The 25,404-nt window shown below is 46.6% G+C and overlaps 1 protein-coding gene across 8 annotated transcripts in view; it reads right to left on the reverse strand.

The window, feature by feature from the left end:
• Positions 1 to 21,673: 21,673 nt before the first annotated feature.
• Positions 21,674 to 25,404, reverse strand: part of KDM5C (lysine demethylase 5C) — a 31,864-nt gene continuing 28,133 nt past the window's right edge. For 3 of the 8 annotated variants that reach the window (XM_055081622.1, XM_024126789.3, XM_024126787.3), the window contains 6 exons: positions 24,736 to 24,915; positions 24,441 to 24,578; positions 23,658 to 24,257; positions 23,302 to 23,380; positions 22,973 to 23,172; positions 21,680 to 22,864 (listed from right to left, as the gene is read on the reverse strand). In XM_055081622.1, coding sequence (XP_054937597.1) covers positions 22,505 to 22,864; positions 22,973 to 23,172; positions 23,302 to 23,380; positions 23,658 to 24,257; positions 24,441 to 24,578; positions 24,736 to 24,915 — 1,557 coding nt within the window. In that variant the 3' untranslated portion in view covers positions 21,680 to 22,504. Of the gene's footprint in view, positions 22,865 to 22,972; positions 23,173 to 23,301; positions 23,381 to 23,657; positions 24,258 to 24,440; positions 24,579 to 24,735; positions 24,916 to 25,404 lie in introns of all 8 variants that reach the window. The other 5 variants (XM_024126796.3, XM_024126793.3, XM_024126792.2 and 2 more) reach the window with 4 other exon arrangements.

The following is a 25,404-nucleotide window of genomic DNA, read 5'->3' on the forward strand; positions in this document are numbered from 1 at the left end:
CAATGTAACCAACCTGCCACCAGGCTGATCACCCCGGGGAATGGTGCTGTAGAGGGGGCTCAGTGTTGGTCTCTGCTGCTGGCAGATGGGTTATTCGGTGGTGGCCGTAGCCAGGTCAGCTTTAATGAATGGAAGTTCATGTTGCGGAGCCCCTGCACAACCCCCATTGCTGCCACCTTGGCCACTTTGTTCATGAGCCCATTGGGCGATAAGACAGGGGAAGCTGGGGAAAGAGGCTGACTGGTGTCCACACAGTGGGTCATCCTATCCACTTGATTATTAAAATCCTCCTCTGTTAAGGTCATGCTATAGGGAGCATTCACATGGGATACAAATATCTTCATGGTTTTTGCCCATTCAGAGAGGTCTATCCACATACCTCTTACCAAAATTTCCTTGTCACCAATTTTCCAGTCATGTTCCTTCTAAGTGCCTGACCATGCAGCCAAACCATTGGCCACAGCCCATGAATCGACATGTAATCACATGTCTGGCCAAGCAAAGTGAACAACCAGGAGCACTGCCCAAAGTTCTGCCCACTGGGAGGAATCTCCTTCACCACTGTCCTTCAGGGATGTCCCAGACAGGGGCTGTAGTGCTGTAACTGTCCTCTTTAGGGTGGTGTCTGCATGTTGTGCAGAACCATCTATAAACCAGGCCCGAGACTTTTCTTCCTCTGTCAACTGATCGTAGGGAACTCCCCATGAGGCCATAGGTGCAGTCTGGGGGAGAGAAGGCAGTGTAGGAGGAGTGGGGGCCGTGGACATTTGGGCCACTTCTTCATGTAACTTATTTGTGCCTTCAGGACCTGCCCGGGCCTGATCATGTATTGTATATACTAATTCCACTTGATGATGGAGTGTTGCTGTGCACGCCCAACTTAATGACTGGTGGGTCACAAATGCCTAGTTCATGATGGGAAGCTCAGGTCACGTGGTAACTTGGTGGCCCATGGTCAAGTGTTCATTCTCTACTAAGGCCCAGTAGCAGGCCAAGAGCTGTTTCTCAAAAAGAGAGTAGTTATCTGTGGATGATGGTAGGATCTTGCTCCAAAATCCTAAAGGCCTGGGCTGCGATTCACTTATAGGAGCCTGCCAAAGGCTCCACACGGCATCCCTATCTGTCACTGACACTTCAAGCACAATTGGACCTGCTGGATGACATGGCCCAAGTGACAGAGCAGCTTGCACGGAAGCCTAGCTCTGTTGCAGAGCCTTCTCTTGTTCTGGGCCCCACTCAAAACTAGAAGATTTTTGGGTCACTTGGTAAATGGGCCAGAGTAACACACCCAAGTGAATATGTTGTATCCCAAATCCAAAGCGGCCCACTAGGCATTGTGCCTCATTTTTAGTTGTAGGACGGCTGGCTACAACAATATACTCTTCACCTTAGAAGGGTTATCTCAACATGCCCCACACCACTGGACCTCTAGAAATTTCACTGACGTAGAAGGCTGCTAAATTTTGTCACATTTATATCCTACCTTCTGATGTGTAAATGCCTTACCAATAAGTCTAGAGTAGTTGCTACTTCTTGCTCACTAGATCCAGTCAGCATAATGTCATCAGTGTGATGGACCAGTGTGATATCACGTGGAAAGGAAAGGTGATAAAGCTACATGCGAACTAAATTATGACATAGGGCTGGAGAGTTGTTATACAACTGTAGGACAATGAAGGTGTATTTCTGGATTTGCTGGCTGAAAGCAAACTGCCTCTGGTGGGCCTTATGCACAGGGATGGAGAAGAAGCATTTGCTAGGTGAATAACTGCATACCAGGTACCAAGGGATGTGTTAATTTACTCAGTGAAACCACATCTGGTACAGCAGCTGCAGTCGGAGTCACCACCTGGTTAAACTTGCAATAATCTACTGTCATTCTCCAAGATCCATCTGTCTTCCACACAGGCCAAATAGGAGAGTTGAATGGTGATATGATGGGAATCACCACCCCTGCATCTTTCAAGTCCTTGAAGGTGACACTAATCTCTGCAATCCCTCAGGAATGCAGTACTGCATTTAGTTTACTATTTTCCTAGGTAGAGGCAGTTCTAGTGGCTTCCATTTGCAATTTCCCACCATAATAGCCCTCACTCCACAGGTCAGGGAAACAATGTAGGGATTCTGCCAGCTGCTGAGTAGATCTACTCCAAGTATGCATTCTGTGACTGGGGAAAGAACCATAAGATGGGTTTGGGAACCCACGAGGCCCACTGTGAGACAGAGCTGAGCTAAAACTCCACTGATCCCCTGACCTCCATAAGCTCCTACTCTGACTGGTGGACCAGAGTGGTCTCGTGGAAACAGTGTCAGTTCAGAGCCAGTGTCCAGTAGTCCCCCAAAGATCTGATTATTTCCTTTTACTCAATGCACGGTTACCCTGGTAAAAGGCTGTAAGGTCCCTTTGGGGAAGGCTGAGAGAAAGATTAACAGTATGAACTTTTGGCAGTGTTCCTCAAGGAGACCTGGGCTCACCATTCCAACTTTCAGGATCCTATTCGTTCCCCATCCATGCTCTCTCACTTTAACAGGGGACACCCTGTAAGGCCAGGAATCCACCTTGTGTTGAAGTTCAGCCAGTTGCAGAATGAGATTCTGGGTTTGATTTTCAGCAATCTCAGCCCTGCAACTACAGGAGATAAGGGTCTCCAGGGCACACCTAGAAGCTTTCAGGTCCTTTATGTGGCTCTTGTGCTGGGAATTCAAATCCTTGAGCTGGTCTTTACTTTCCCCACTTTGTAGAGCAACACTAGGAGCAACCAGCCAAGCTCATTATAGTCATTAATTTAAGAAACATGTTCAAAAATGAATACAGTCACCCAGATCCTTGCTTCTTATGAGTGGTTGATTAGGAGTATCCACTGGTAATATTTTGTGTATCTCTATGAGCAGTTCATGCCATGGACTATCCGTGCTCTCTTTACTACTGGGATAGTCATTAGTGTCTCTAAAATCTAATCAGATTAGAAAGCCAATTCCAGAAACCCCAGAACCAATTCAGAAACTCATCCTTAAAATTCTGTTCCTCTAGAACCACTTTCAGTATCAAAATCAGTATTAGGGCTCTCCAGAGAAACAGAAGCAATAGAATGTAGATAGATAGATAGATAGATAAAGAGATTTATTATAAGGAATTGGCTCATACAGTTATGGAGGCTAACGAGCCCCAAGATCTGCAGGGTGAGTTGGCAAGTGGGAGACCCAGGAGAATCGATGGTGTAGTTACGGCCCAAAGGCCAACCCACCCATGAAGAGCCATTGTTTCATTTGAGTCTGAAGGCAGGAAAAAGCTGCTGTCCCAGTTCAAAGGCAGTCAGGCAGGAGGAATTCTTTTTTACCTGTTGGGAGGGTCAGCCTTTTTGTTCTATTCAGGCCTTCTACGGATCGGATGAGGCCCACTCACATCAGAGAGAGCAATCTGCTTTAGTCAGTGTACTGATTTAAATGTTAATCTCATCCAAAAACACCCTCACAGACACACCCAGAATAATGTTTGACCAAATATCTAGGCACCCTATGGCCCAGGAAGGTTGATACATAAAATTAACCATCACAAGGGAATTCCCTGGTTGTCCAGTGGTTAGGACTCGGCACTTTCACTGCTGAGGGCCTGGGTTCAATCCCCGGTCGAGGAACTAAGATCCTGCAAACCGCGCAGTGTGGCCAAAATAAATAAATAAACAAATAATTTTAAAAATCAACCATCACAGTATCATAATGGACAACTTTTGGGGTAAAGCTGCAACGTCATCGTATTTCCAGGACCAACTCCATGTCCATAAATGGTGATTATGTCATGAGGACCATCTCAAATTTGGATTTGGGTGCCCCACAAGCCTCATTCCTCAGCCTAAATGTCTGATTTGCATGCAAAATGATTGAGAGAAGCAACAATGCCAAACAGATGATTCTAGGTTAAAATATTCCAGCAAATATTTCATGAATTATTTTTTATTTTGGAGCAATCACAAAGAGAAATTGCAAGAACAGTACAGAGAATTTTTTTCCTGAACCATCTGAGAGCAAGTTGCAGACCTAGTGCCCCATCACTTCTGAATATTTTAGTGTGCTTTTCTGCAAACAAGGACATTTTCCTACATAAGCACAATTCACCCATCAATGTCATGAAGTTAATGTTGATCCATCACTACCACCTAATCCTCAGATCCCATTCAAATTTCACCAGTTATCCTAATAATATCCTATAATTTATAGCCAAAGGGATCAATCCAGGATCATGCATTTCATTTTTATGAATATTTTGAAACAAGTCTGTGTAGTAAGTGGGGCCACAATGATAGGAAGATGTAAAGGCTTTGCATCTAGAGTTTGTTCTGAAAAACCTGAGATTCAAGTAATACATTGTTTTATTTATTGTTTTATACAGAGGAGTCTTCATCTGTAAGAGTTTGCCTTTTGATCTGGTTTCCGTGGGAAATTGTACTATCAGTATGATGAATCTAATTAAATACAAGGTACTAACCTCCCACCTGTTTTCAGCTTTGTATAAGACAAGGGCTCAGAACATCCCTCTCTGCTGTTTCATAAGTGTGTGAGCTGATCCAAGGGAAGAATTTTCAAAAGTTTGTGAGCAAAAATAAAAATTGAAAGTTTTTTTCCATGAACGATTCTTCCCTGACAGATTTGTAGAGAGATTAGCCGATTTTTTGGGTCCCTGAATATAGTTTATAGAAATTTGGAAGGACCATGTGAAAAGAGATTAATGTGAACTGACAAGAGTTTTGGGGGTTCAAAGCAAAAATTCAACTTTGGAAAAGTGAGGTTAAAAATTATTCCCTGGTAGTGTTGCTGTTATACTTTGAATCATAGAGACAAAAATTTTAATGGAGTAGAGTAACATTTGTGAATAACTTCAGGGAAAGAATCATCATTTAAAAACTATTAAAATGTTCAACTGGATTTAAATGATTTCAAGAATGAAATAGAAATTCTGGCTAATGGCAGGAAAAACCCATAAATTCTCCTTTTCCATTTACCACCACCTACTTGAGAAAAAAAGCATTTCTCATTAATAACCACAATCAAGATTTTGAAGAAATCATGAGTAAAAAGTCCTGATCGGGAATTGTGTGTAGCCATTTCTGGCATAAAACCTTATGTAAAGTGCATATTCAAAAAATATGCTCGAGTATGTCATTAAAAATGTGAACATTTTATTTCGATATTATACAATGAAAGACTATCTCCTCTAATACTGTATATTTTATTTTTGTCATAACTATATACTATAAATACAGGGACCTCCCTGGCAGTCCAGTGGTAAAGACTTCTAGCTTCCACTGCAGGAGGCACTGGTTCCATCCCTGGTCCGGGAACTAAGATCCCACATGCCACGCAGTGTGGCCAAAAAAACACAAAAGTAGTACATGTTTTCACCAAACCCCCTTCCCATCCCTTTCTCCGCACCCCCATACCTCCTCCAAAATGGAGCCAGAGCCACAGCCAGGGTGATGTTTCTTCTGAGCTGTAGGTAGTCTTGCTCCAGCTCTGGGAGCCCAAGGACCAGGACTGAGAACATCTAATAATAATAGTGGCAGCTAACATTTATTGAGGACTTAATTTATGCCAGACACTAAGTACATAATCTTATTTAATTCTCACAGTAACCCTCTGTGGTAGATACTATTATTCTACTATTCTCCTTCATTATAAAGATGTGGAAGTAAGACTATGAGAGGTTAAGTCATTTGCCAAAACTCACAACGGCCAGTAATTGATGGAGTCAGGATTTGCACCCAGGTAGTTCAGCAGCCCTGGGTACGTGGCTCCTCCCCTCTGAGTACCCCTCAATGCACCTGCTCCTTCTGGGCCCCTTTCTGCTCCCCTTGGGCCTCAGCTTTTCATCTGCAGTGGTTGGCTGTGTAGAGGGGTCGATGTCAGGGCTGTCCCAGGTCAAGCTACAGGCTGAACAGGTGACCACACAGCAGGACAGGCCCAGCTGGGGCTGCTGAGGTCTACAATTAATTAGGGGAAGTGGGGAGTAATGAATGTACCAGCCCCTGGTCTAGCCTGACGCAAAGCCCCAGCCTAGGGAAAAGGCCTGGACTTTCACCTACACTCCTGTCTGGAGCTGATCACAGGGCAATACAGCGGATGCCGTCATCCAGGGGACAGGGATGTGCTAGAAGGGAGATCTTTAGAAGAGAATGAGGCCTGAATACCAGGTAAAGGGCAGGAAAGGGCTCAATCCCTGCAGCACGTCCTGGCAGTAGTTGAGGGGATGAAATGGCCAGAGAGGAGGCTGACCCTCAAGGCATCTCCAGAGCTTGAGTCTCTCTATAGCCAGCTGCAACTCCCAACCCCTCTGGACTATGTCCTTTTGCTCAGACCAAGGCAGACTCTTGGTACCACCTCTAAGCCCCATCTAGCTCTGTGTCCCACATTTTGCCACTATCATGGCTTCAGATCACCCCTTAGCTCTCCCAAGTCTCTCTACCCATCCTGCAAGGTCCAAATCCAATCCCACCCCCTGCAGAAAAACTTCTAGGTCCAAGTTATGTTTCCTTTCCTGATGAATTGATTGATTTATTGATTTCCTTTTCTTTTCCTATTTGCCATTCTCAGGGAATCAAGCTAATTTTTAAATGTTATATAGCCTTTTGTTTGTATGTGTCCTGGCAAAATATATTGGTGGGTTTTTTTTAGCTTTATTTATTTATTTATCTTAAAGCATTTATTTATTTATATATATTTTTTCATTTCTGATTTTATTAAGTCTTCTCTCTTTTTTCCTTACTCAATCTAGCTAAAGGTTTATCAATTTTATTAACCTTTCAAATAACCAACTTTTGGTTTCATTGATTTTCTCTATTGTTCTATTCTCTATATCATTTATCTCCACTCTAACTTGTATTTTTTCTTCCCTCTGCTAACTTTGCGTTTATTTTTTTATTTTTTTTAACATCTTTATTAAAGTATACTTGCTTTACAATGTTATGTTAGTTTCTGCTGTATAACAAAGTGAATCAGCTATACATATATCCCCATATCTCCTCCCTCTTGCGTCTCTACTCACCAAGGATGGACACCCAGATTGCTTCTAATTCTTTGCCATCACAAATTATGATGTGATCAACACCCTCCAATATGTTTCCTTTGCACCTTTGCAAGAATTTCTTTGAGATGTATGTCAAGGCGTGGAATTGCTGGGTCATAGGGTACATTCTTTTTTTTTTTTTAGATCAAGGAAGGAATACATTTCTAAAATTCAACTCCTATTTTACATTTTAGAATTTTTGATCTAATTGGCACATAACATTATGTTAGTTTTTAGGTGTACCACATAACGGTTTTATATATGTATATCTACCGATGACTTTTTTTTAACATTTTTATTGGAGTATAATTGCTTTACAATGGTATGTTAGTTTCTGCTTTATAACAAAGTGAATCAGTTATACATATACATATATCCCCATATCTCCTCCCTCTTTTGTCTCCCTCCCACCCTCCCTATCCCACCCCTCTAGCTGGTCACAAAGCACCGAGCTGATCTCCCTGTACTATGCATAGCCTTACACACACACACACACACACACACACACACACACACACACACACACACACACACAAACACTTGGCCGTATTCAGCTTTAACATTTTTTTCACCAGTCTAATAGGTATAACAATATATCTAATTTGTTGTTGTTATTGTTGTTGTTTTTTGGTTGTGCGGCATGCGGCATCTTATTAGTTCCCTGACCAGGGATCGAACCCGTGCCCCCTGCAGTGGAGCACGCAGTCTTAACCACTGGACCACCAGGGAAGTCTCTCTAATTTTCTTTTAATTTCTATTTGTCTGATGACTACTTAGTTTGAGCATTTGTTCATGTGCCTGTTAGCCTTATGGCTTGCTTTCCTTTTCATATCCTTTGTAGACCTTTTTGCATCTGAAGGCCTCTCCAAAGTTTTACCTTCCGTGGGGGCTACACTGGTGGTCCCAATCCTGCGGGAAGCCTGGATGTCAGCCAAGGATTCTACACACTATACTGTGGGGGACTCACAGATGCCTCTCTGTCTCTGATTTCTTGACCTGTTTGAACAAACTTCCCTAACTCTGGTCCTCAGCACCCCCTTCTTTTCCAAGCCTCCCTTTGGATCAAGGCCATGGTAGAGTCATATTCATGCCTCCCTACTAACCCTTAGAATGCAACTCCTGTGCCCTCGACACACCTCCACTCAGCCCTGTATGTGTCCACAAGCTGTCTTTCCCTTCCCAAAGCTAACCTTTTATCAGAAAACTCCAGAGACACCCCACTGTCCAAAATCCCCTGAAAGGTTGCTGTGTGGGGTCCCCTCAGGGGAAGGAGGCACTGTAGAAGCTACCAGCAGAACAAGGCATCCAGGAGGTTTCACTCTTGTCAAGGCCTTGGGCTACCTATCTGGAGCACAGCATGAGGATAAAACATGGGCACCCTCTCCTCAAAGAGGCAAGGGTGTATGGAAAAGATGGAAGAACTTCAGAAGAGCCTGGGGCCTGAGTGCCAGGAAACCACAGGAAGGAGGCAGTGGGGCAGCCAGGACAGGGAGAGAGATACCTACGACCTGCAGTGGTTTTTGAGAAATGATGGCCATGGCCCTGGGGCACCTCCACGGCCAGGCCCCTCCTTCACCAGCCTTAGCACCTAAACCTTTCCAGATTACGCCCTTCTGTTCAAAAGTGGACTCTTGGCACCTCCCCGCCATCTTTTTCTCACACCCAGACTCCTGCCTTTATCGTGGCTGCCTTCCTCTACTCCTGTCCTTATTTGAACCACTTCCCTCCGTCTGCTGCCCACCCCAGCATCCCACAAAATCCAGATCTAATCACAGGTTTTCTAGGGTGCCTTTTCTGGGTCCAAGTCTCCTTCTTTGTCTCCACTTACCTTCCTCCTCAGGAAAAAAGGAGGGACCTTCTGGCAGGTGCCCAAGGGAAGGGGGCTGGAACCGGAGCATGAAGTGGAAGGGAGTCGCTTCACCTCAAAGAGCTGGGTGTCCTCCAACACTGCCTTGAAGCTGCCATCTCTCTGGAGGTCACCATGGTCTGCAGAGCTCACAAGTCAAGGCTCCCAGTGACCATGGCCCTATAAAGTATAAAGCCCTGCAGTTTCCCACTTCATCTCCCTCCCACCCTACTTCCAGTGCTTCGGCCATTCCCGGCAGGACAAGCTGGGCCCTGCTGTCTGGTCTCCAGTCCTTAGCTACTGCCGAACCCTCAGGGTGATTCTCCTCTCTCTCCTTATAATCGGGCACCCTCTGGCTCATCACTCCAGACAGCTCATCACCACCTTCTCTGTGGGATCTTCCTTTACCCCTTCCCTCAGGCACAGAAAAGTGGAAATATTAAGCTATGAAGACTATATAGCGTTGAAATAGAGAACACAATAGAGGGGGAAAATAGTAGGTTGAATACAGATGAAGAATGAGCAAGAGAATTGGAAGATCAGATTGAAGAATTCTCCCAGAAAGTAGAAGAATAAAAATATAGAAAATACTAAGTTAAGGAAACAAAGAGAAATGGAAAATAGAAGACCAGCAACTTGATAGTAGTCTCAGAAAAAGAGTAAGAATAAACAAACGAGAGGAGAAAATATTTGAAGAATGGAGGTAAATATGCCAGGACTAAACTTTACTGGATATAAAATCAAATTACAAACATCAATTGTATTTCTGCATATAAACAGATGCAGTTAGAAAATAAAATGTTTTAATTAACATTTAAATGGCATTTAGGGGCTTCCCTGGTGGCGCAGTGGTTGACAGTCTGCCTGCCGATGCAGGGGACGCGGGTTCGTGCCCCGGTCCGGGAAGATCCCACATGCCGCGGAGCGGCTGGGCCCGTGAGCCATGGCCGCTGAGCCTACGCGTCCGGAGCCTGTGCTCCGCAGCGGGAGAGGCCGCAGCGGTGAGAGGCCCGCGTACTGCAAAAGAAATAAAAAATAAAAATAAATAAATGGCATTTAAAGATCAATTAGTTAGAAATCTTAGAAATATATCTAACAGAGGACGTGTAAGTCCATTATGGAGAAAACGATATAACTTTTTAAAGAGATTAAAGAAGACATAAATAAATGGAGTGATATACCATATTCACAGGCTGGTGGACTCAATATTACAAAGATGTCAGTTCTCTTCAAATTGATCTACAGATTCAATATAAATCCAATTAAAGCCTAACTTCCTTGATGGTCCGGTGGTAAAGAATCCGCCTTCCAGTGCAGGGGACGCGGGTTCGATCCCTGGTCAGGGAACTAAGATCCCACATGCCGCAGGGCCACTAAGCCCATGTGCCACAACTATTGCGCTCACGCGCCTCAACAAGAGAGCCCACGTGCAGCAAACTGCAGAGCCCATGCGTTCTGGAGCCCTCGTGCCACAACTAGAGAGAGAAAACCTACACGCCACAACTAGAGAGAAGCCCACACGCCAAAACGAAAATACCATGTGCCGCAACTAAGACCCAACACAGCCAAAAAAATAAGGAAAATAAATAAATTTTAAAAAATAATAATAAGCCTAATGGGTACTCATTGTTTTGTGGAACTTGACTCCAAAATTTATATAGAAATGAAAAAGGCCAAAAATAGCCATGACTCCTGAAGAAGAACAATATGAGAGGTTTTGCTCTATCAGATGATCAGATTTTTAAAATAAAGTTATAATAATTAGGACCGTAGTATTGGCACAAGGATAGAAAACTAGCCCAGTGGAACAAACGGCTCAGAAAAAGACCCATGCATAGTTGCATACTTGATTTAACAAAAATGTGGCACTGGAGAGCAGTGGTACCAGGGCAGTTTTTTCAACAAATGATGTCGGGACAATTGGGTGTCCAAATAGGAAGACAAGCAAACAAACACACCTAAATCGGATGTTTACCTCACATCATATATCTAAAAAATCAAATAATTCTCACAGACAGATTATAAACCTAAATGTGAAAAGCAAAGAAGATAACATAGAAGAATATATTTTTGACTTTGGGATAGTAAAAGATTTTTTAAACAAGACACCAAAATTACTAATGATAAAAGGAAGGGATTGATAAAATGGACTACATTAAAAATAATAACGTATTTTCACCTAGAAACACTATAAACGGTGCAAAGGTAAACTACAGAATGGGAAAAGATATATTTGCATCACATAAAACGGTCAAAGATTTCGTATCCAGATTATAAAATGAAATCCTACAATTCAACAAAAGATCGATAATCAATAGAAAAATATTTGACGGGGAATTCCCTGGTGGTCCAGTGGTTAGGACTCCACGCTTTCACTGCAGAGGGCCTGGATTCAATCCCTGGTCAGGGAACTAAGATCCCACAAGCTGCCAGAAAAAAATTTTAATTAAAAAAAAGAAAAATATTCGAAAGAGTTGAAGAAGCACATCACAAGAGAATATCCAAATGGCCAGTAGGTATATGAAAAGGTGCTCAATTTCATTAGTTATCAGGGAAATGCCAATTTAAACTACATGAGGTACTATGCTCCTCAGATTGGCAAAAGTTAAAAATTGACAGTACCAAGGACTGGTAAGGATGTGGAACAACAGGGCCTCTTATACTCTGCTGAACCTAAAGTTGCTCTAAACAATAAAGTCTATATTACAAAAACAAGAAATCTCTGTATTTCTTCTAGTCACCAGACTGATGTAGCCTGAAATCAGACATAAAGCCAAATCCTGCAGGTTGCTGAATTACAGTGCCGGTTGAATTCACAAGATCTCCAGGTCTCTTATGTGAAATAAAAGTCTGCTGGTTGCTGGAAGAATGGGACCTTGGGAATTGGAATTGGAGCATCAAGGTTGATTTGGATCGACCTGAGTTCCCTAAACACCAGCCCCCACTGAGTCTCCCTTGGTGGCAGAGGCAGCCCTTCCTCCCCAGCCAAATGGGGCTGGACCTGCATGACTTGGGGACCCTCTAAGGATTTTGCTAATCTTTCTCAGGATCCATTCATATCACCCCTTGGTGCCTCCATACCCATTACTGGGTTCAGATTCCTGCATGTCCCAGGGAAAATAGAGTCAGACCTGTGAGGAGAAAGCCTAATTTATGTTGGCAGAAACCTCAGTGATATATGTGGGAATTGATTCTATGCATGATAGATCAGAGAGAAATAAATGTAATTTTAGATTGGGCCAAACGTTTTTTATTGTGCTAAAATATATACAACATAAAATTTGCCACTTTAACCCTTTTCAGGTGTACAGTTAGGTGGCATTAATTATATTCACAATGTTGTGCGACCATCACCATTATCCGATTCCAAAACTTTTTTTTATTACCCCAAGCAGGCACCCATTAAGCAGTAACTCCTGCCCCTAGCTCCTGGTAACCTTTAACCTACTTTCCGTCTGTATAAATTTGCCTATTCTAGGTATTTCATATAAGTGGAACCTTAAAATATTTGTCCTTTTTTGTTTGGATTATTTCCCCTAGAATAATATTTTCAGGGTTCATCCATGTGGTAGCAAGTCTGAACTTCATTCCTTTTTATGGCTGCACAATATTTCAGTATTTGTATGTACTACCTTTTGTTTATCTGTTCATCTGTTGATGAGCACTTGGGTCATTTCCACCTTTTGGCTATTGTGAATTACAGTGAATTAATATTGGTGTACAAATATCTTTTTGAGTCCCTGTTTTCGATTCTATTGAGTATATACCTAGGAGTGGAATTGCTGGGTCATATGGTAATTCTCTTTACCTTTTTGAGGAACTGCCAGGCTGCTTTTACACAATGGCTGCATCATTTTACATTCCCACCAGCAATGTACAAAGGTTCCAATTTCCCCACATCCTCTCCAATGTTATTTTCTGATGATGATGATGATTATGGCCATCCTAGTGGGTGTGAAATGTTATCTCATTGTGTTTTGATTTGCATATCCATAATAACTAATGACGTTGGGCAATTTTTCATGTGCTTGTTGGTTATTTATATATCTCCTTTGGAGAAATGTCTGTCCAAGTCCTTTGCCCATTTTTAAATTGGGTTGTTAGTCTTTTTGTTGTTGAGTTGTAGGAATTCTTTATATATTATGGATATTAAACCCTTATCAGATACGATTTGCAAATATTTTCTTCCATTCTATAGATTGCCTTTTCATTTTCTTGATATTATCCTCTTGATATTGTCCTTTGATGCACAAAAGTTTTTTATTTTTATGAAGTCCAATTTATCTATTTGTCCTCTCGCTGCTTGTGCTTTTGGTATCACATTTAAGAACCTGTTGCCAAATCCAAGGTCATGAAGATTTACCCCTATGTTTTCTTCTAAGAGTTTTATGGTTTTAGCTCTTGTATTTAGGTTGTCGATCCATTTAGAATTAATAGTATATGGTATGAAGTAGGCGTCCAACTTCATTCTTTTGCATGCAAAAATCCCGTTGCACCAGCACCATCTGTTGAAGAGACTGTCCTTACCCCATTGAATGGACTTGGCACTCTCATCAAAAACCACTTGGCCATTTGACTTTTTTTTTTTTCAAGATTGTTTTGACTATTGAGGGCCCCTTGAAATTCCATATGAATTTGAGGATTGGCATTTCCACATTTCTGCATAAACGCTGTTGGAATTTTGATGAGATTTTGTTGAATCTGTAGGTTGCTTTGGGTAGTATTGACATCTTAATAAAAAGTCTTCCAATCCATGAACACAGGATGTCTTTCCATTTATTTAGGTCTCCTTTAATTTCTTTCAGCCATAGTTTATAGTTTTCAATACACAAGTCTTTTGCCTCCTTGGTTAAATTTATTCCTAGATATTTCTTTTAGATGCTATTGTAAATGGAATTGCTCTCAATTTCATTTTAAAACACAGCTGATTTTTATGTGTTGATCTTGTTCTTGCAGCTTTGCTGAATTTATTAGCTCTAAGCCTTTTCTGCATCTGAAATGCCTTTTCTGCAACAATTGAGATGCTCACATAGGTTTTTTTCCTTTGTTCTATTAATGTGATGTATAACCTTGATCGATTTTCTGATGTTGAACCACTCTTGCGTTCCTGGAATAAATCCCACTGGATCATGGTGTATAATCCTTTTAATATGCTGTTGGATTCTGTTTGCTAGTATTTTGTTGAGGATTTTTGCATCTGTATTCATACGGGATATTGGTCTGTAATTTTCTTGTGATGTCTTAATCTGGTTTTGGTAGGGCCAAACTTTTCAGTATGGGTTCACTTATCAGCAGTCCTGGATGTACTGTGTTAGCTGAAGCAGCTAGGAGTATTTCTAAGATTTGTCCTATTGATTGATTGAAACCTGGGCTCAACAGTAGCCTATGTTAATTGAAGTTAAGATGCCAGATGTACAATGTAGAGGGAGGAATCCAAATGCTAGTGGCACTGGTGGTATAGTGGTGAGCATAGCTGCCTTCCAAACATTTAGAGCGGTAAGAGCGTTGGAATCAATTCATCATGTGTAACCCATTTAACTCACCCTCTAACTATGTGGACACTCCTTTCACAAAGGCTTTGAGAAATGAATTATGAGGTGTGGCAGAGACTAGCTAGGTGGTCACTAAGCCTGTTTCCTCTTCCTGTTTGGGACAAATTCAGATTACATTTTCCAGCACCCCTTGTGGTTGAATATGACCACTGTCTGAGTTCTAGCTAATGGAATGTGAGCAGAAGTGATGTACACTACAACTAGGCCTACCTCATTAAAACCTCCCACGTGGTCTTTTCTTCTTCTAGTTGGCTGGGATGGAGATGACAATAGTACAATGGCGACCACGTTTTGAAGGTGGCAGACCATCTACACAGAAGGTGCCTAGGACCCTGAATCACCACTTTGAAGAGGGCAGCCCAGCTATTAACAACTGTTTTGGAAGATTGCAGGAGTAAGAAGTAAATTTTATTGTCTTAAATTTCACAGATTTTTTTTCTGTCCCAGAAGCTAACTTTACCTTAACTAATACATAAACATTGCCTCCTTAGAAAACATTGCAGCGGGTTTATTATTTTCCTGTAATTTGGGGTCATGGTGAGAGATGGGCCCTCTGATTTCAATGGGGATGATTGGATCACCTTCAGAGACAAGTTGTGTCTGATTCCTATAACGCATAGCAGATCCATAGCAGTAATCAGAATGGTGAATTGACCTGTGGGGATCTATAGTGGTGGCTAATTAAACGTGGTTACCCTAGGGCCAAATAGATGGACAGCCTAATAAGGTCCTACTTGATTTATGTAACCAAAAAAATCTAGTCTAGCAAATGAAGGCTTGATCTAGTCCCCAAAATGTAGAGTCCCAGCCTCTCCCCAGCTCACGGACTGGAGCCCCTTGAATGAAGGGGAGGGTCTACTTACTACACCTTTCACAAGGGTATATGGTGAACTCTCGCTCCTTGCTTTTCCCACAGGAACCTGCAGCCAATGTAGTTGTGCCTTGGGGACAGGGAAATACCCAGACCTTTTGAAATAGACTGGATACTGGTTCTGAGTTAATCCCCTGTGACCTAGACGTCACCATGGTCCACCAGTCCGAGAGGGATAAAGTCATGCGTGAAGAGTCAGCTTGAGTCCTTCTCATACTGGGCCCAGGGGATCGCAAATCCCATCCTGTGGTTTGCTGGTTCCTGGACGCATTATGGGAATACACATGGTATAGATGTCATAAAGGGTAGGAGAGCTACATATGAAGAACAAAGTAGTGAGTGGAAAGATCAGACTGAGGATCTCTTCTGGAAATCAACAGGTAAGAATAAAGAGATATAAAATATTTTTTAAAAAAACTAAAGAAATGGGGGGGTAATATTAGAAGTGGCCACATTGTGATAATAGGAATCCCAGACACAGAGAAAGATAAAAATGGAAAAACAGATCTATTTTGTGAATGAATGCCTGGACACAGGACACCATGTGACCTGTGCAAGCTGAGCTGCCATGGCAACATGTGTTAACGGTCCCATCAAGCCATGAGGTTGTCTATGTGCAGCAGCACTCTGCCACCAAATAGAGTAAAGCTGCCTGAGCAGGTGGCTCATACCCCCACTGGCTGCACTGCCTTCCCTTTCTCACACCTGAGTCTCATGGGGCGTTCCCTGTGACCAGGTGACTCAGAGGCACAATATTCAAGCTTGGTTCACAGATGGTTTTGCATAATATGCTGGCACCAGCTGGACATGTCTAGCTGCAGTGTGATAGCCCCACTTAGGGTTGATCCTGGGGACAATGGGAAGGGAAATTCTCACTGCCTGGTTGCATAGATGGTTAGAGGTGTAGATACCACTGATTCGTGAGTAGTTAGTAATGATTTGGCTAGGTGGTCAAGGACTTGGAAAGAATAGGATTGAAATATTGTTCAAGGAGGAGGTCTGAGGAAGAGTCATATGGATGTCCCTTTTGGAATGGGCACAGAGTGTGAAGATAGTCACATCCCACATAAATGAGCACCAGAGAGCTTCCACTATGAAGAAAGATCTCAATGAGTTGGACAAGATGTCCTGTCCTGTGGATGTCAGCCAACCTGAGTTCCTTACCCAATGGATTCCTGAACAAAATGGCCATGGCAGCATGCGTGGAGTTTAGGCACGGGCTCTATAATATAGACTTTCACCAAGGCCAGTCTGGCTATAACAACTGCTGAGTGCCCAACCTACCGACAGCAGAGGCACACCAAGCCCCGCTATTGGAACCATTTGTCACTGGCAACTGATTACAGAGACAGTATAAAATGAAAAGAAACCATTGGACCCCCAACATTTTACTGGCAGGAAGCAGACTGGGGAAACTACTCAGCCGCGAATATGTGATACCTTTCATGAAGAAGGAAGAAAGGCACAGAGGATGGGACCAAGAGCCCAGAAAGCAGAGCCAAGAGCCATGGAGAATTATTCCCAGGCCTTGAAACCTAATCGAGGAACTTCCATGTGCCCAGCGGGATTTCACAATTGCTGTAGACCAGTGACTCCTTTGTGTCTCCCATTTCCCCCGTTTTTTTTTTGTTTGTTTTGTTTTTTTGATTGTTTGTTTTTGCGGTACGCGGGCCTCTCACCGCGGTGGTCTCTCCCGTTGCGGAGCGCAGGCTCCGGACGCACAGGCTCCGGATGCGCAGGCTCAGCGGCATGGCTCACGGGCCCAGCCGCTCTGCGGCATGTGGGATCCTCCCGGACCGGGCACGAACCCGCGTGCCCTGCATTGGCAGGCGGACTCCCAACCACTGCGCCACCAGGGAAGCCCTCCCCCGTTTTTTAAATGAAATGGGACTTCCCTGGTGGCGCGGTGGTTAAGAATCTGCCTGACAATGCAGGGGACACGGGTTCGATCCCTGGTCTGAGAAGATCCCACGTGCCACAGAGCAACTAAGCCTGTGCACCACAACTACTGAGCCTGTGCTCTAGACCCCGTGAGCCACAACTACTGAGCGTGTGCATTGCAACTACTGAGCCCATGCGCCGCAGCTACTGAAGCCTGCACACTCTAGGGACCGTGTGCCGCAACTACTGAGACCGCGCTGCAACTACGGAAGCCCGCACGCCTAGAGCCCGTGCTCTGCAACAAGAGAAGCCACCGCAATGAGAAGCCCACACACCGCAACAAAGAGTAGACCCCGCTCTCCACAACTAGAGAAAGCCTGCGCACAGCAAAAAAGACCCAACACAGCCAAAAATAAATAAAATTAAGGAAAAAAAAAAAAAGAAATGGAATGTCCGTAGCAGTATCCTGTGTCTGTTGCACCATCGTATGTTGGGTGTGTTGGGGACAGATAACGTGTCTCTTAAGTTTCACAGATCTACTGGTGGAAAACAAATGGAACTTAAGGAGCCATACTTAAGGAATACACTGAAGGAGTCTCATTCACACCTGGACCTGATTTAGATGAGATTCTGGACTTTGAGGCAATGCTGTCATGGAATGAGACTTTTTCAGACCTTGGAAAGGGGTGAATGTATTTTGCATGTGGAAGGGACGTGAATCATTGGGGGCCAGAGGACAAGCTATAGTAGTCTCCAATATGGCCCCCAATGATCCCCACCTCCTGGTATTCACATCCTTGTGTAATCCCCTCCCGAGTATGGTCTGGACCTGGTGACTTACTTACTTCTAGTGACTGGAATATTGCAAAAGTGGTGGGATGTCACTTCTGAGACTAGGTTATAAAGACTGTGACTTCCATCTTGCATGTGCACAATTTTCTCCCCATGTCCCCCCCACACCCCCGTTTCATCTCACTTGATCAACTCTGTTGAAACAAGTAGCCATGTTGTGAGTTGGCCTGTGGAAAAGTCCACATGGCAAGGAAACTGAGGATGGCCTCCAACCAACAGCTGGCAAGAAACTGAGGCCCTCAGTCCAACAACCCACAAGGAACTAAGTCCTGTCAACAGCCACGCGCTGAGCTTGGAAGCAGATCCTTTCCCAGTTGAGCCTTGGGATGACTGCAGCCCCAGCTGACACCCTGATTGCAGCCTGTGAGAGAGCCTGAAACAGAAACCCAGCTAAGATGTACCCAGATTCCTGACCTACAGGAACTGTGAGATAAATGTCATTGTTTTAAGCCATTGTTTTGAAGTAATTTGTTATGCAGTAATACAGGCGGGCATGGAGGTTATGTACAAGTTCAGCATATGGACTTCTACCTACCAAGGCTAATCTGGCTATAGCACTGCTGAGGTCCCATCTGCCAACAGCAGAGAGCAACACTGAACCCTTGCTATGAATTATTTCCTGGGGACAGACTGATTACTTTGGACCCCTTCTCTCATGCAGCACAGGCTGTAGGTTCACAGAGATTTAATGGGAATCCCAGCTCTGCCAGGCTGATATTGCCTGAGCTAGATGTGTTCTTCGTGGAGTCTGTTTCCTGTGTTACATGACAAGGACTTTGCGAAATATCTCACGTGGAGCTTGGCACCCAGAAAGGAGTTCACAAGAGGTTTTTCCCTTCCTTTTCCTGGAATGTGTGTGCCCCAGGGGCAGGGAATCCATCTGTCTGTCTCCAAATCCCTTTTCTCCCATCATTACAATTTCAGGGCTTCTGGGAAGCATGGTCAGTGTCTACCCCTTCAGGGCCCCAGTGACCATGGACCTCAGACCCCAGGCCCCACTCCCATGGGGTAGCTAGCGCCCTTACCAATAAGCCTTATGCACTGCAAAGCGAAGAGAGTGAGACTCCAACTGCTGTTTCTGTCTCCCTCCTTCTGAGCCCAGACTGCAGGCCCCTGACTGGAAGTGGGGCCAGAGGACTCAGGCCTGGGCCTTGCCTTCCCTCTAGGAACTCCCAGTACGGGAACTTGGGGGTGGGAGAGTGTTTCAGGCACCACCTAAGGCACAGCGAGGGCACTAGGGAGGGGGAAGGGGGCAAATCCTTAGAGGAAGTGATGTGTCTTCCCATCCCCGTGTCACCTGCAGACTCAGGAGCCATTCTGAGGGATATGGCAGCCTCTGGGAGAATGTAGCAGCAAGGCAGTGTCTCTACAGTAGGAAATGACTTGAGGTGAAGATACTGTGCTCCCCCCAATCCTCTTCCTCCCCATCTCCCACTTATCTGGGCTCTCCCAAGGCAGTCACTCCTCCCTTTCTAGGTGAGTGTCTGGGGAAGAGGGACAGAGCTGCACACAGAGCAGGCTCTCTGGAAGATGTCACATTTGATCTGGGTCTTACAGGATGGCGGCCAGCACCACTCCTGCAGAGCTCCTGGGATGCACATCACTGTGAGAGATGGGGCAGGACGGTGCGAAGATGGGAAAGGCTGTCTGGAAACCAGTGAGCCCCTTACTCTGGAGGACCTTAGCCTGGGCCTAGTTCTTGAGCCTGGAGCTGCTGTAGGTCGTAGGCACCCTCTTCCTCTCCTGTCAGGCCACGTCTTCTGGGGACTGCCTCGGGGTGGGAGTGGTAATGCAGCGTTCAGACTGAACCCCTTCCTGTCCCTGTCCCAGCTCTCATATCCCAGTCTCCTCTGAGGTGGTCGCCAACCTTCTTTTCATGCTCAATTCCATACAGGTGGGCAAACAAAAGACCAGCCTTTCCCCGTGGACAGGGGTATCCACTGGCCCCTGCCTCCCCTTACTTGCACAGCCCAGTGGCTCCTGGCTGGACTACTGAAGGAGGCAGGGCTGAGCCAGAAATCAAATCAAAGCCCATCAAAGGCCCCAGCAATCAAAGCTGCTAGAAGTGGGTGAGCTTTCTTACTCACCACTAGGCTCCCATTAACTGGAAACCTTGAGAAGGGGAAAAAGAGGAGCAAAATGAACCCACTGAGCATTCAGATGAGAAAAGGGCAGAGTGGCAGTGTACTGGGGCTCCTGGGCTAGGCATCAGGGCCTGGCTATTAGCCTTTAAGCCCTCTGTGCAGCACCTTGAGAGAAAGGAAAGCCCTTGCAGAGCCCAGCATGACGGGAAGCTGGTGGGCTGGCTTAGCAGGGCATCAGTGCTTTTGCTTCCTCCTCTGTATCCTATCACGAGCAGACTCTGAACACACATTAAGGACTACAGAGTGGTTCTTAGCCTTTGGAGGGACACGGATCCCTTTATGAATCTGATGCAATGTCTTCTTGCCAGTAAAACAGATGCGTGCAAACCCCCATAAAAACACATAAATTCTGGTGATGGTCTCTGACTTTAGAGACCCTAGTCACCCTCATTTTAAAGACTTTGGGTCCCAGGAGGGGAAAAAAAAAAAAAAATCTGTATTTAAAAGTGAACTCGCCTTGAAACCATTATGCTAAGTGAAACAGCACGGTCACAAAGTATCACGAATATTGTATGACTCCATTTATATAAAATGTCCAAAACAGGCAAATCCATATAGATTAGGTGGTAGCCTAGGAGTGGGGGACCAGGGGAGAGGGGTGATGCTTAAGGAGTGTGGAGTTTCCTTTTGGAACGGTGAAAATGTTCTAAAACGTTTTGCAGTGATGATTACACAACTAGAATATACTCAAAGCCACTGAATTGTATACTTTTAAGGAGTGAACTGTGTAGTATGTAAATTGTATTACAATAAAGCTGCTTTTAAAAAGTGAACTCGGGGGTTGTAAATTACCATACACCTAGCTTTAGTCTTCATTCACAGGGGCAGGAAGAACCCTTTACGGTAGAGAAAAACCAGGGAAGGGTCCCTGGAAGACCCAGCATACGGGTCCGACAGGAAAGCATTCCAGAATGAGATTACGTGGGGGGTGGGGGAGTGGTGGTAGTGGTGTTAGGGGCACCGACCCCCTGTGCAGTCGAAGATCTGCATATAACTTTAAAGCCGGTCCCCCATATCATCCTCGGATTTGACCCACCGGGATAGTACAGTAGTATATATTTATTGGAAGGAATCTGCGTTTAAGTGGACCTGTGTGTGTGTGTGTGTGTAAACAGGTAAATTTTACGATGTATAAAGTATACCTCAATCAAGCCGAGAAAGAAAACAACCCCTCTGGAGGCTTGAAGAGGATAGACTGGAAGGCATAAAGTTGGAGGAGGCTGCGGCAGGAGTTTAGTGAGAGGTGCCAGGGCCTATCTGTTGGGAGATGGGGAAAACTGGATCAGGGGTAGAGTGGGAGACTTGGGATGTCTTGCCCATGGTTAAGGAGAACCTGGTAGAAGTCAGTTTCAGAACCCAGAGCTCCCTGGCTTCAGCCCTCATGCTCCCACCAGCACTGCAGCTCCCCCACTAACAGGTAATGGAGACATTGTTCTCCCCCACCAAAGAGAAATGCACTTCAGAAACATGTTTCCAAAAAATGTTGCTAAGGGTTTTATTTCTAACAAGAGGAAAATAATAAAATAAAATTAAAATAGGCTTCAGTTGGAACCAAGTTTCTTGTTTTCCTTTTTTTTTTTTCTTTTGAACAAATTAATTACACACCAACAATCTTCTTTTATTACAACATGAACCCAGGAGGAGGAAAGGAGACAGGGCAGGAGGACATGGAGGGAAGATCAAGGTGGTAGTGAGGACAAGCACCAAAAGCTTTCTTCAGATCACAGGGAGCCCTGCTCAGCTCCCCAACCAAACTTATTTAAAATAAAAAACTGTGAGCACAGCTATGTGAAGTTTCCTCCTCCTGGGTGGAACAGTCAGGGGAAGGGAGGAGAAGGAGGCAAAGGGAGGAGGGAGGCAGGAGAAGGGGGGAAGGAGGAGAAAGAGAGAGGGAGGTGAGGTTAGTGTAGCATGGCCTGGCGAGGGCCACAACTGGGGAGAGAAGGGAGAGGAGATTCCCCCAGTTTGCATATGCACTGGCCGTGTCTCTGGAATGGTGCCGGCCCAGCCCCAGTCACCCCCCTGCCCACCTGCCCATCTGTCTATCTGCCTCAGGTGTCTGGGAATGCTGGTTAGAGGCTACCAGGGAGGGGGACTCCAGGGGCCGGCCCCCAGGAGCTGAGGTCTGAACAATACCTTGGAGTCAGAATATAAAAGTCAAGGGACTCGGGGATGGGCTGGGGTGGGGGGGTGGCCATCCCCCCTACTCGCCCACCTCCCAAGAAGCAGGCCTGATGGTCAGAAAGAGGATCCTTGAGGCCAAGGGGTCTCTGTTGGGGTCTGTGCTAGGCTCAGCCACTGTCACAATTGTTGCTGAGGCGGCTGCTGCGGGCAGGGCACGTGCAGCCGGGGAGTCAAAGTGGAGAAAGGGGCCGAGGAGCCTGAACTGGCCCCTAGTGCCGGCTCCAAGCCATTCTGGTTCTCCTGGGTGCCGGGGCTGTCAGTGGTGGGCAGGGGTGGGCCCTCACCCCCAGTCTCCTCCTCCAGCTCCTCCTCCTCCTGGGCCTCCTCGGCCTCTGGCCCTGAGCTCCGTACCCTCTTTGGCTCTAGCTCCTCTCGGGCTGGGTCATCGCCCTCCCCACCCCGATCCACCTTCCGCCGCCGCCGCCTCTCCAGCGCCCGGCCCCGTGCTCGGCTCCCATGGCGCTCTGCCTTCTCCAGCTGTGATCACCAACGGGCAAAGAGAGGTGCGGGACAGTGGTCAGGCCTGGGCTCCCTGCCTGCTTGGCCTGACCTCCCATCCCTGCCCGTGATCCCTCCTCTCCTCACCTCCAGAAGTGTGCGGATCCGCTCCAGGTTTGGAGGCTGCCCAGCCTGCAGCAGCTGCCAGATGCTGTGGTTCTCATCCAGGGTCACCTCAAGCAGATCCCCCTCCAACATGAGTTCCTCCAGGGGGGCCCGGGTTGCCTCAGGCAGCTCCAACACAGGGCCAGTCAACTGTGGCAACAGCGAGGACAGCAGCTCCAGGTCTGAGGGGTTGCGGGGACAAGCTGGGTTAGAGGCTGCTCCCGGTTGTACCCGCCACCACGACAGAGCCAAGGACCACGTGGGTCACTCTGGTGAGATCCAATAAACAGCCTACCCACACCTAAACCTACCTCTCTTACCTGAGCCCTCCCCCGGGGCTACCTTCTCAGGACTGGTCATGCTGTCTCCATTCTCCAGCAACCCCTGCACCTGCCGAAGAGCAAGGACAGGTAGCGGTAACTGAAGAACCAGGCCCAACTGCTCCCCCACAACCTCAGACTTGGGACCCTCCACCTCCGGGAGGAGGGCAGACACAGGCTGCCGGCATGGAGCATTGCAGGGATCTGGAGAGGAGGCAGAACGGGACAGGGAGGCCAGGCCAAAGGAGACCAAAAGTCAGAGAGCAGGGACAGGGCTGGAGCCTAAGTAAGGGCGAGGGCTAGGAGACAGGAATTTGAGGGCAAAAGAGCTGGGCTGTGCAGCTCACCTTAGGCATATCCTTGCCACTGCCTTCTCTGAGAGGGTCAGAGGCAGGGGCTGAAGGGTAGGTAGGGGGCTCCTCGGGCCTGGGTTCAGCCTGCAGCCGCTGGCGAAGCTCGGCCAGCCGTCCCAACAGAGCAGTCACATCCTCAGAGGCCAGAGCCTGCCTGGCACGGCCTTGCCAGCTGATGGCCCTCTCTGTGAGGCACTGCAGGGCCTCACCCTCAGGCAGCCGCACAGGCAGTCTCTGCAGCGCTACCAGCAGTGCCAGGATGGTCTCCAGGCGTGGGCGCCGTGAGCGCATGCACAGCGGACACAAGAATTTGGTGTCCCACTCCCACCAGGCCAGCAGTGGGGATGAGGTGGGACTGGGCCTTGGGGAACTGAGGAGGCGGGGTACCGACACACATCGCCCATGGAACCAGTCCTGACACAGGTCACACTGCAGAGCTCCCACCCCGGCTGGCACCTGCCCACACACACAGATGGAGGTTGCAGAGGAAGCCGTGGTCGATGATGCCAGTGGACTGGGCTTGGCGGAGTTGGTGCGACGCAGCTGCAGAATTCCCTCCTTCTCCTTCTGTTCCCCCTCCTTGAAGGCCACGATCTGCCGTGCCCAGGACAGGGGAGGAGAGGTCAGCACCCCAACCCTCCTTCTCTGGCATCATGAATACCCCACTCCCAAACCAGGAGAACTGAGGCCCGGGGAGCAAGCGGTCTGCTCATGGCCACCTGGCTCAGACACTATTGTCACCAGGCTCTTCTCCCCATCTGGGCCCAAGCTCCTTACCACAGAGCCTGGGTCCCTGAGGTCCTGCGCAGACAGCCCCAGCAACTCTGTGTCAGATTTGTACAACCCCAGCTCCTTCTCCATCCACCGGCTGCGCTTGGTGCTGTCTGAGCCGGCGTCTGCACACGGGCAGAGCACCTGAGGCAAGCAGACAGAAGAGGAATGTCCAGGCTTCCCCTCACTCCCACCCCCTCCCTCCCCTGCCCAGCACCCCCAAAGCCCCACTCATATGAGCTGTCTCACAACAGATGGACCAGAGGCAGGAGAGGCTGTGGGTCAGGGTCCTAGGCCTCACCTCCAGCAGAGTGTAGCAAGAATTCTTCTTGAGAAAGGTCTTGGAGGCCTTCTCCCTCCAGGAGTGCGCCGTCAGTACCTGCAGCTCTAGCTGTCTCAGCTCCTCCAACCCCACAGGTAGGTCCCGGCCAACAGCCACCAGGCCCTCCAAGTCATCCAGGCAGGGGTAGTGATCACCATTCTGGGACAGGGGCAAGAGAAAGCTCAGTTCAACTTGCCAACATCTATGATGCTACTCTGTGCCTGGCCCTGAGCTGGGAAGACAGACTGAAATCACAGTCTTGAGGCAGAAAAAACAGGGATCATCCTAAGGAAGGCACACCCACCTGGCTCTCTCTTACAACTCCTACATCCATTGGCTCAGCCTCTGGATATCCAGTCAGTCCCCAGGACCACCAGACTACTTATTTTGTTGTGGTTTGCCTCTTCTATCCTCCCTGCCCCCCACCATTCTCATCCTAACCATCATCCTATCTTCCCTCAGGCCAGCCTTGCAACCCTTCTTCACACTGCTCACCAAGCAGTTTTGCCTCCTCACGATGTGCTGTGACCCCGTCCTCTCTCTAGCCAACCCAACTCAACCCAGCACAACGCAATGTATGCCATCTCTCCCAGCTGGACTGAAGGTGTTGGGTGAAGCGGGGTGGGGGGGGGGGGGCGGGGGGCGGGT

This window comes from Physeter macrocephalus, chromosome 21 (genome assembly GCF_002837175.3).
Source record: "Physeter macrocephalus isolate SW-GA chromosome 21, ASM283717v5, whole genome shotgun sequence".
NCBI lineage: Eukaryota > Metazoa > Chordata > Mammalia > Artiodactyla > Physeteridae > Physeter > Physeter macrocephalus.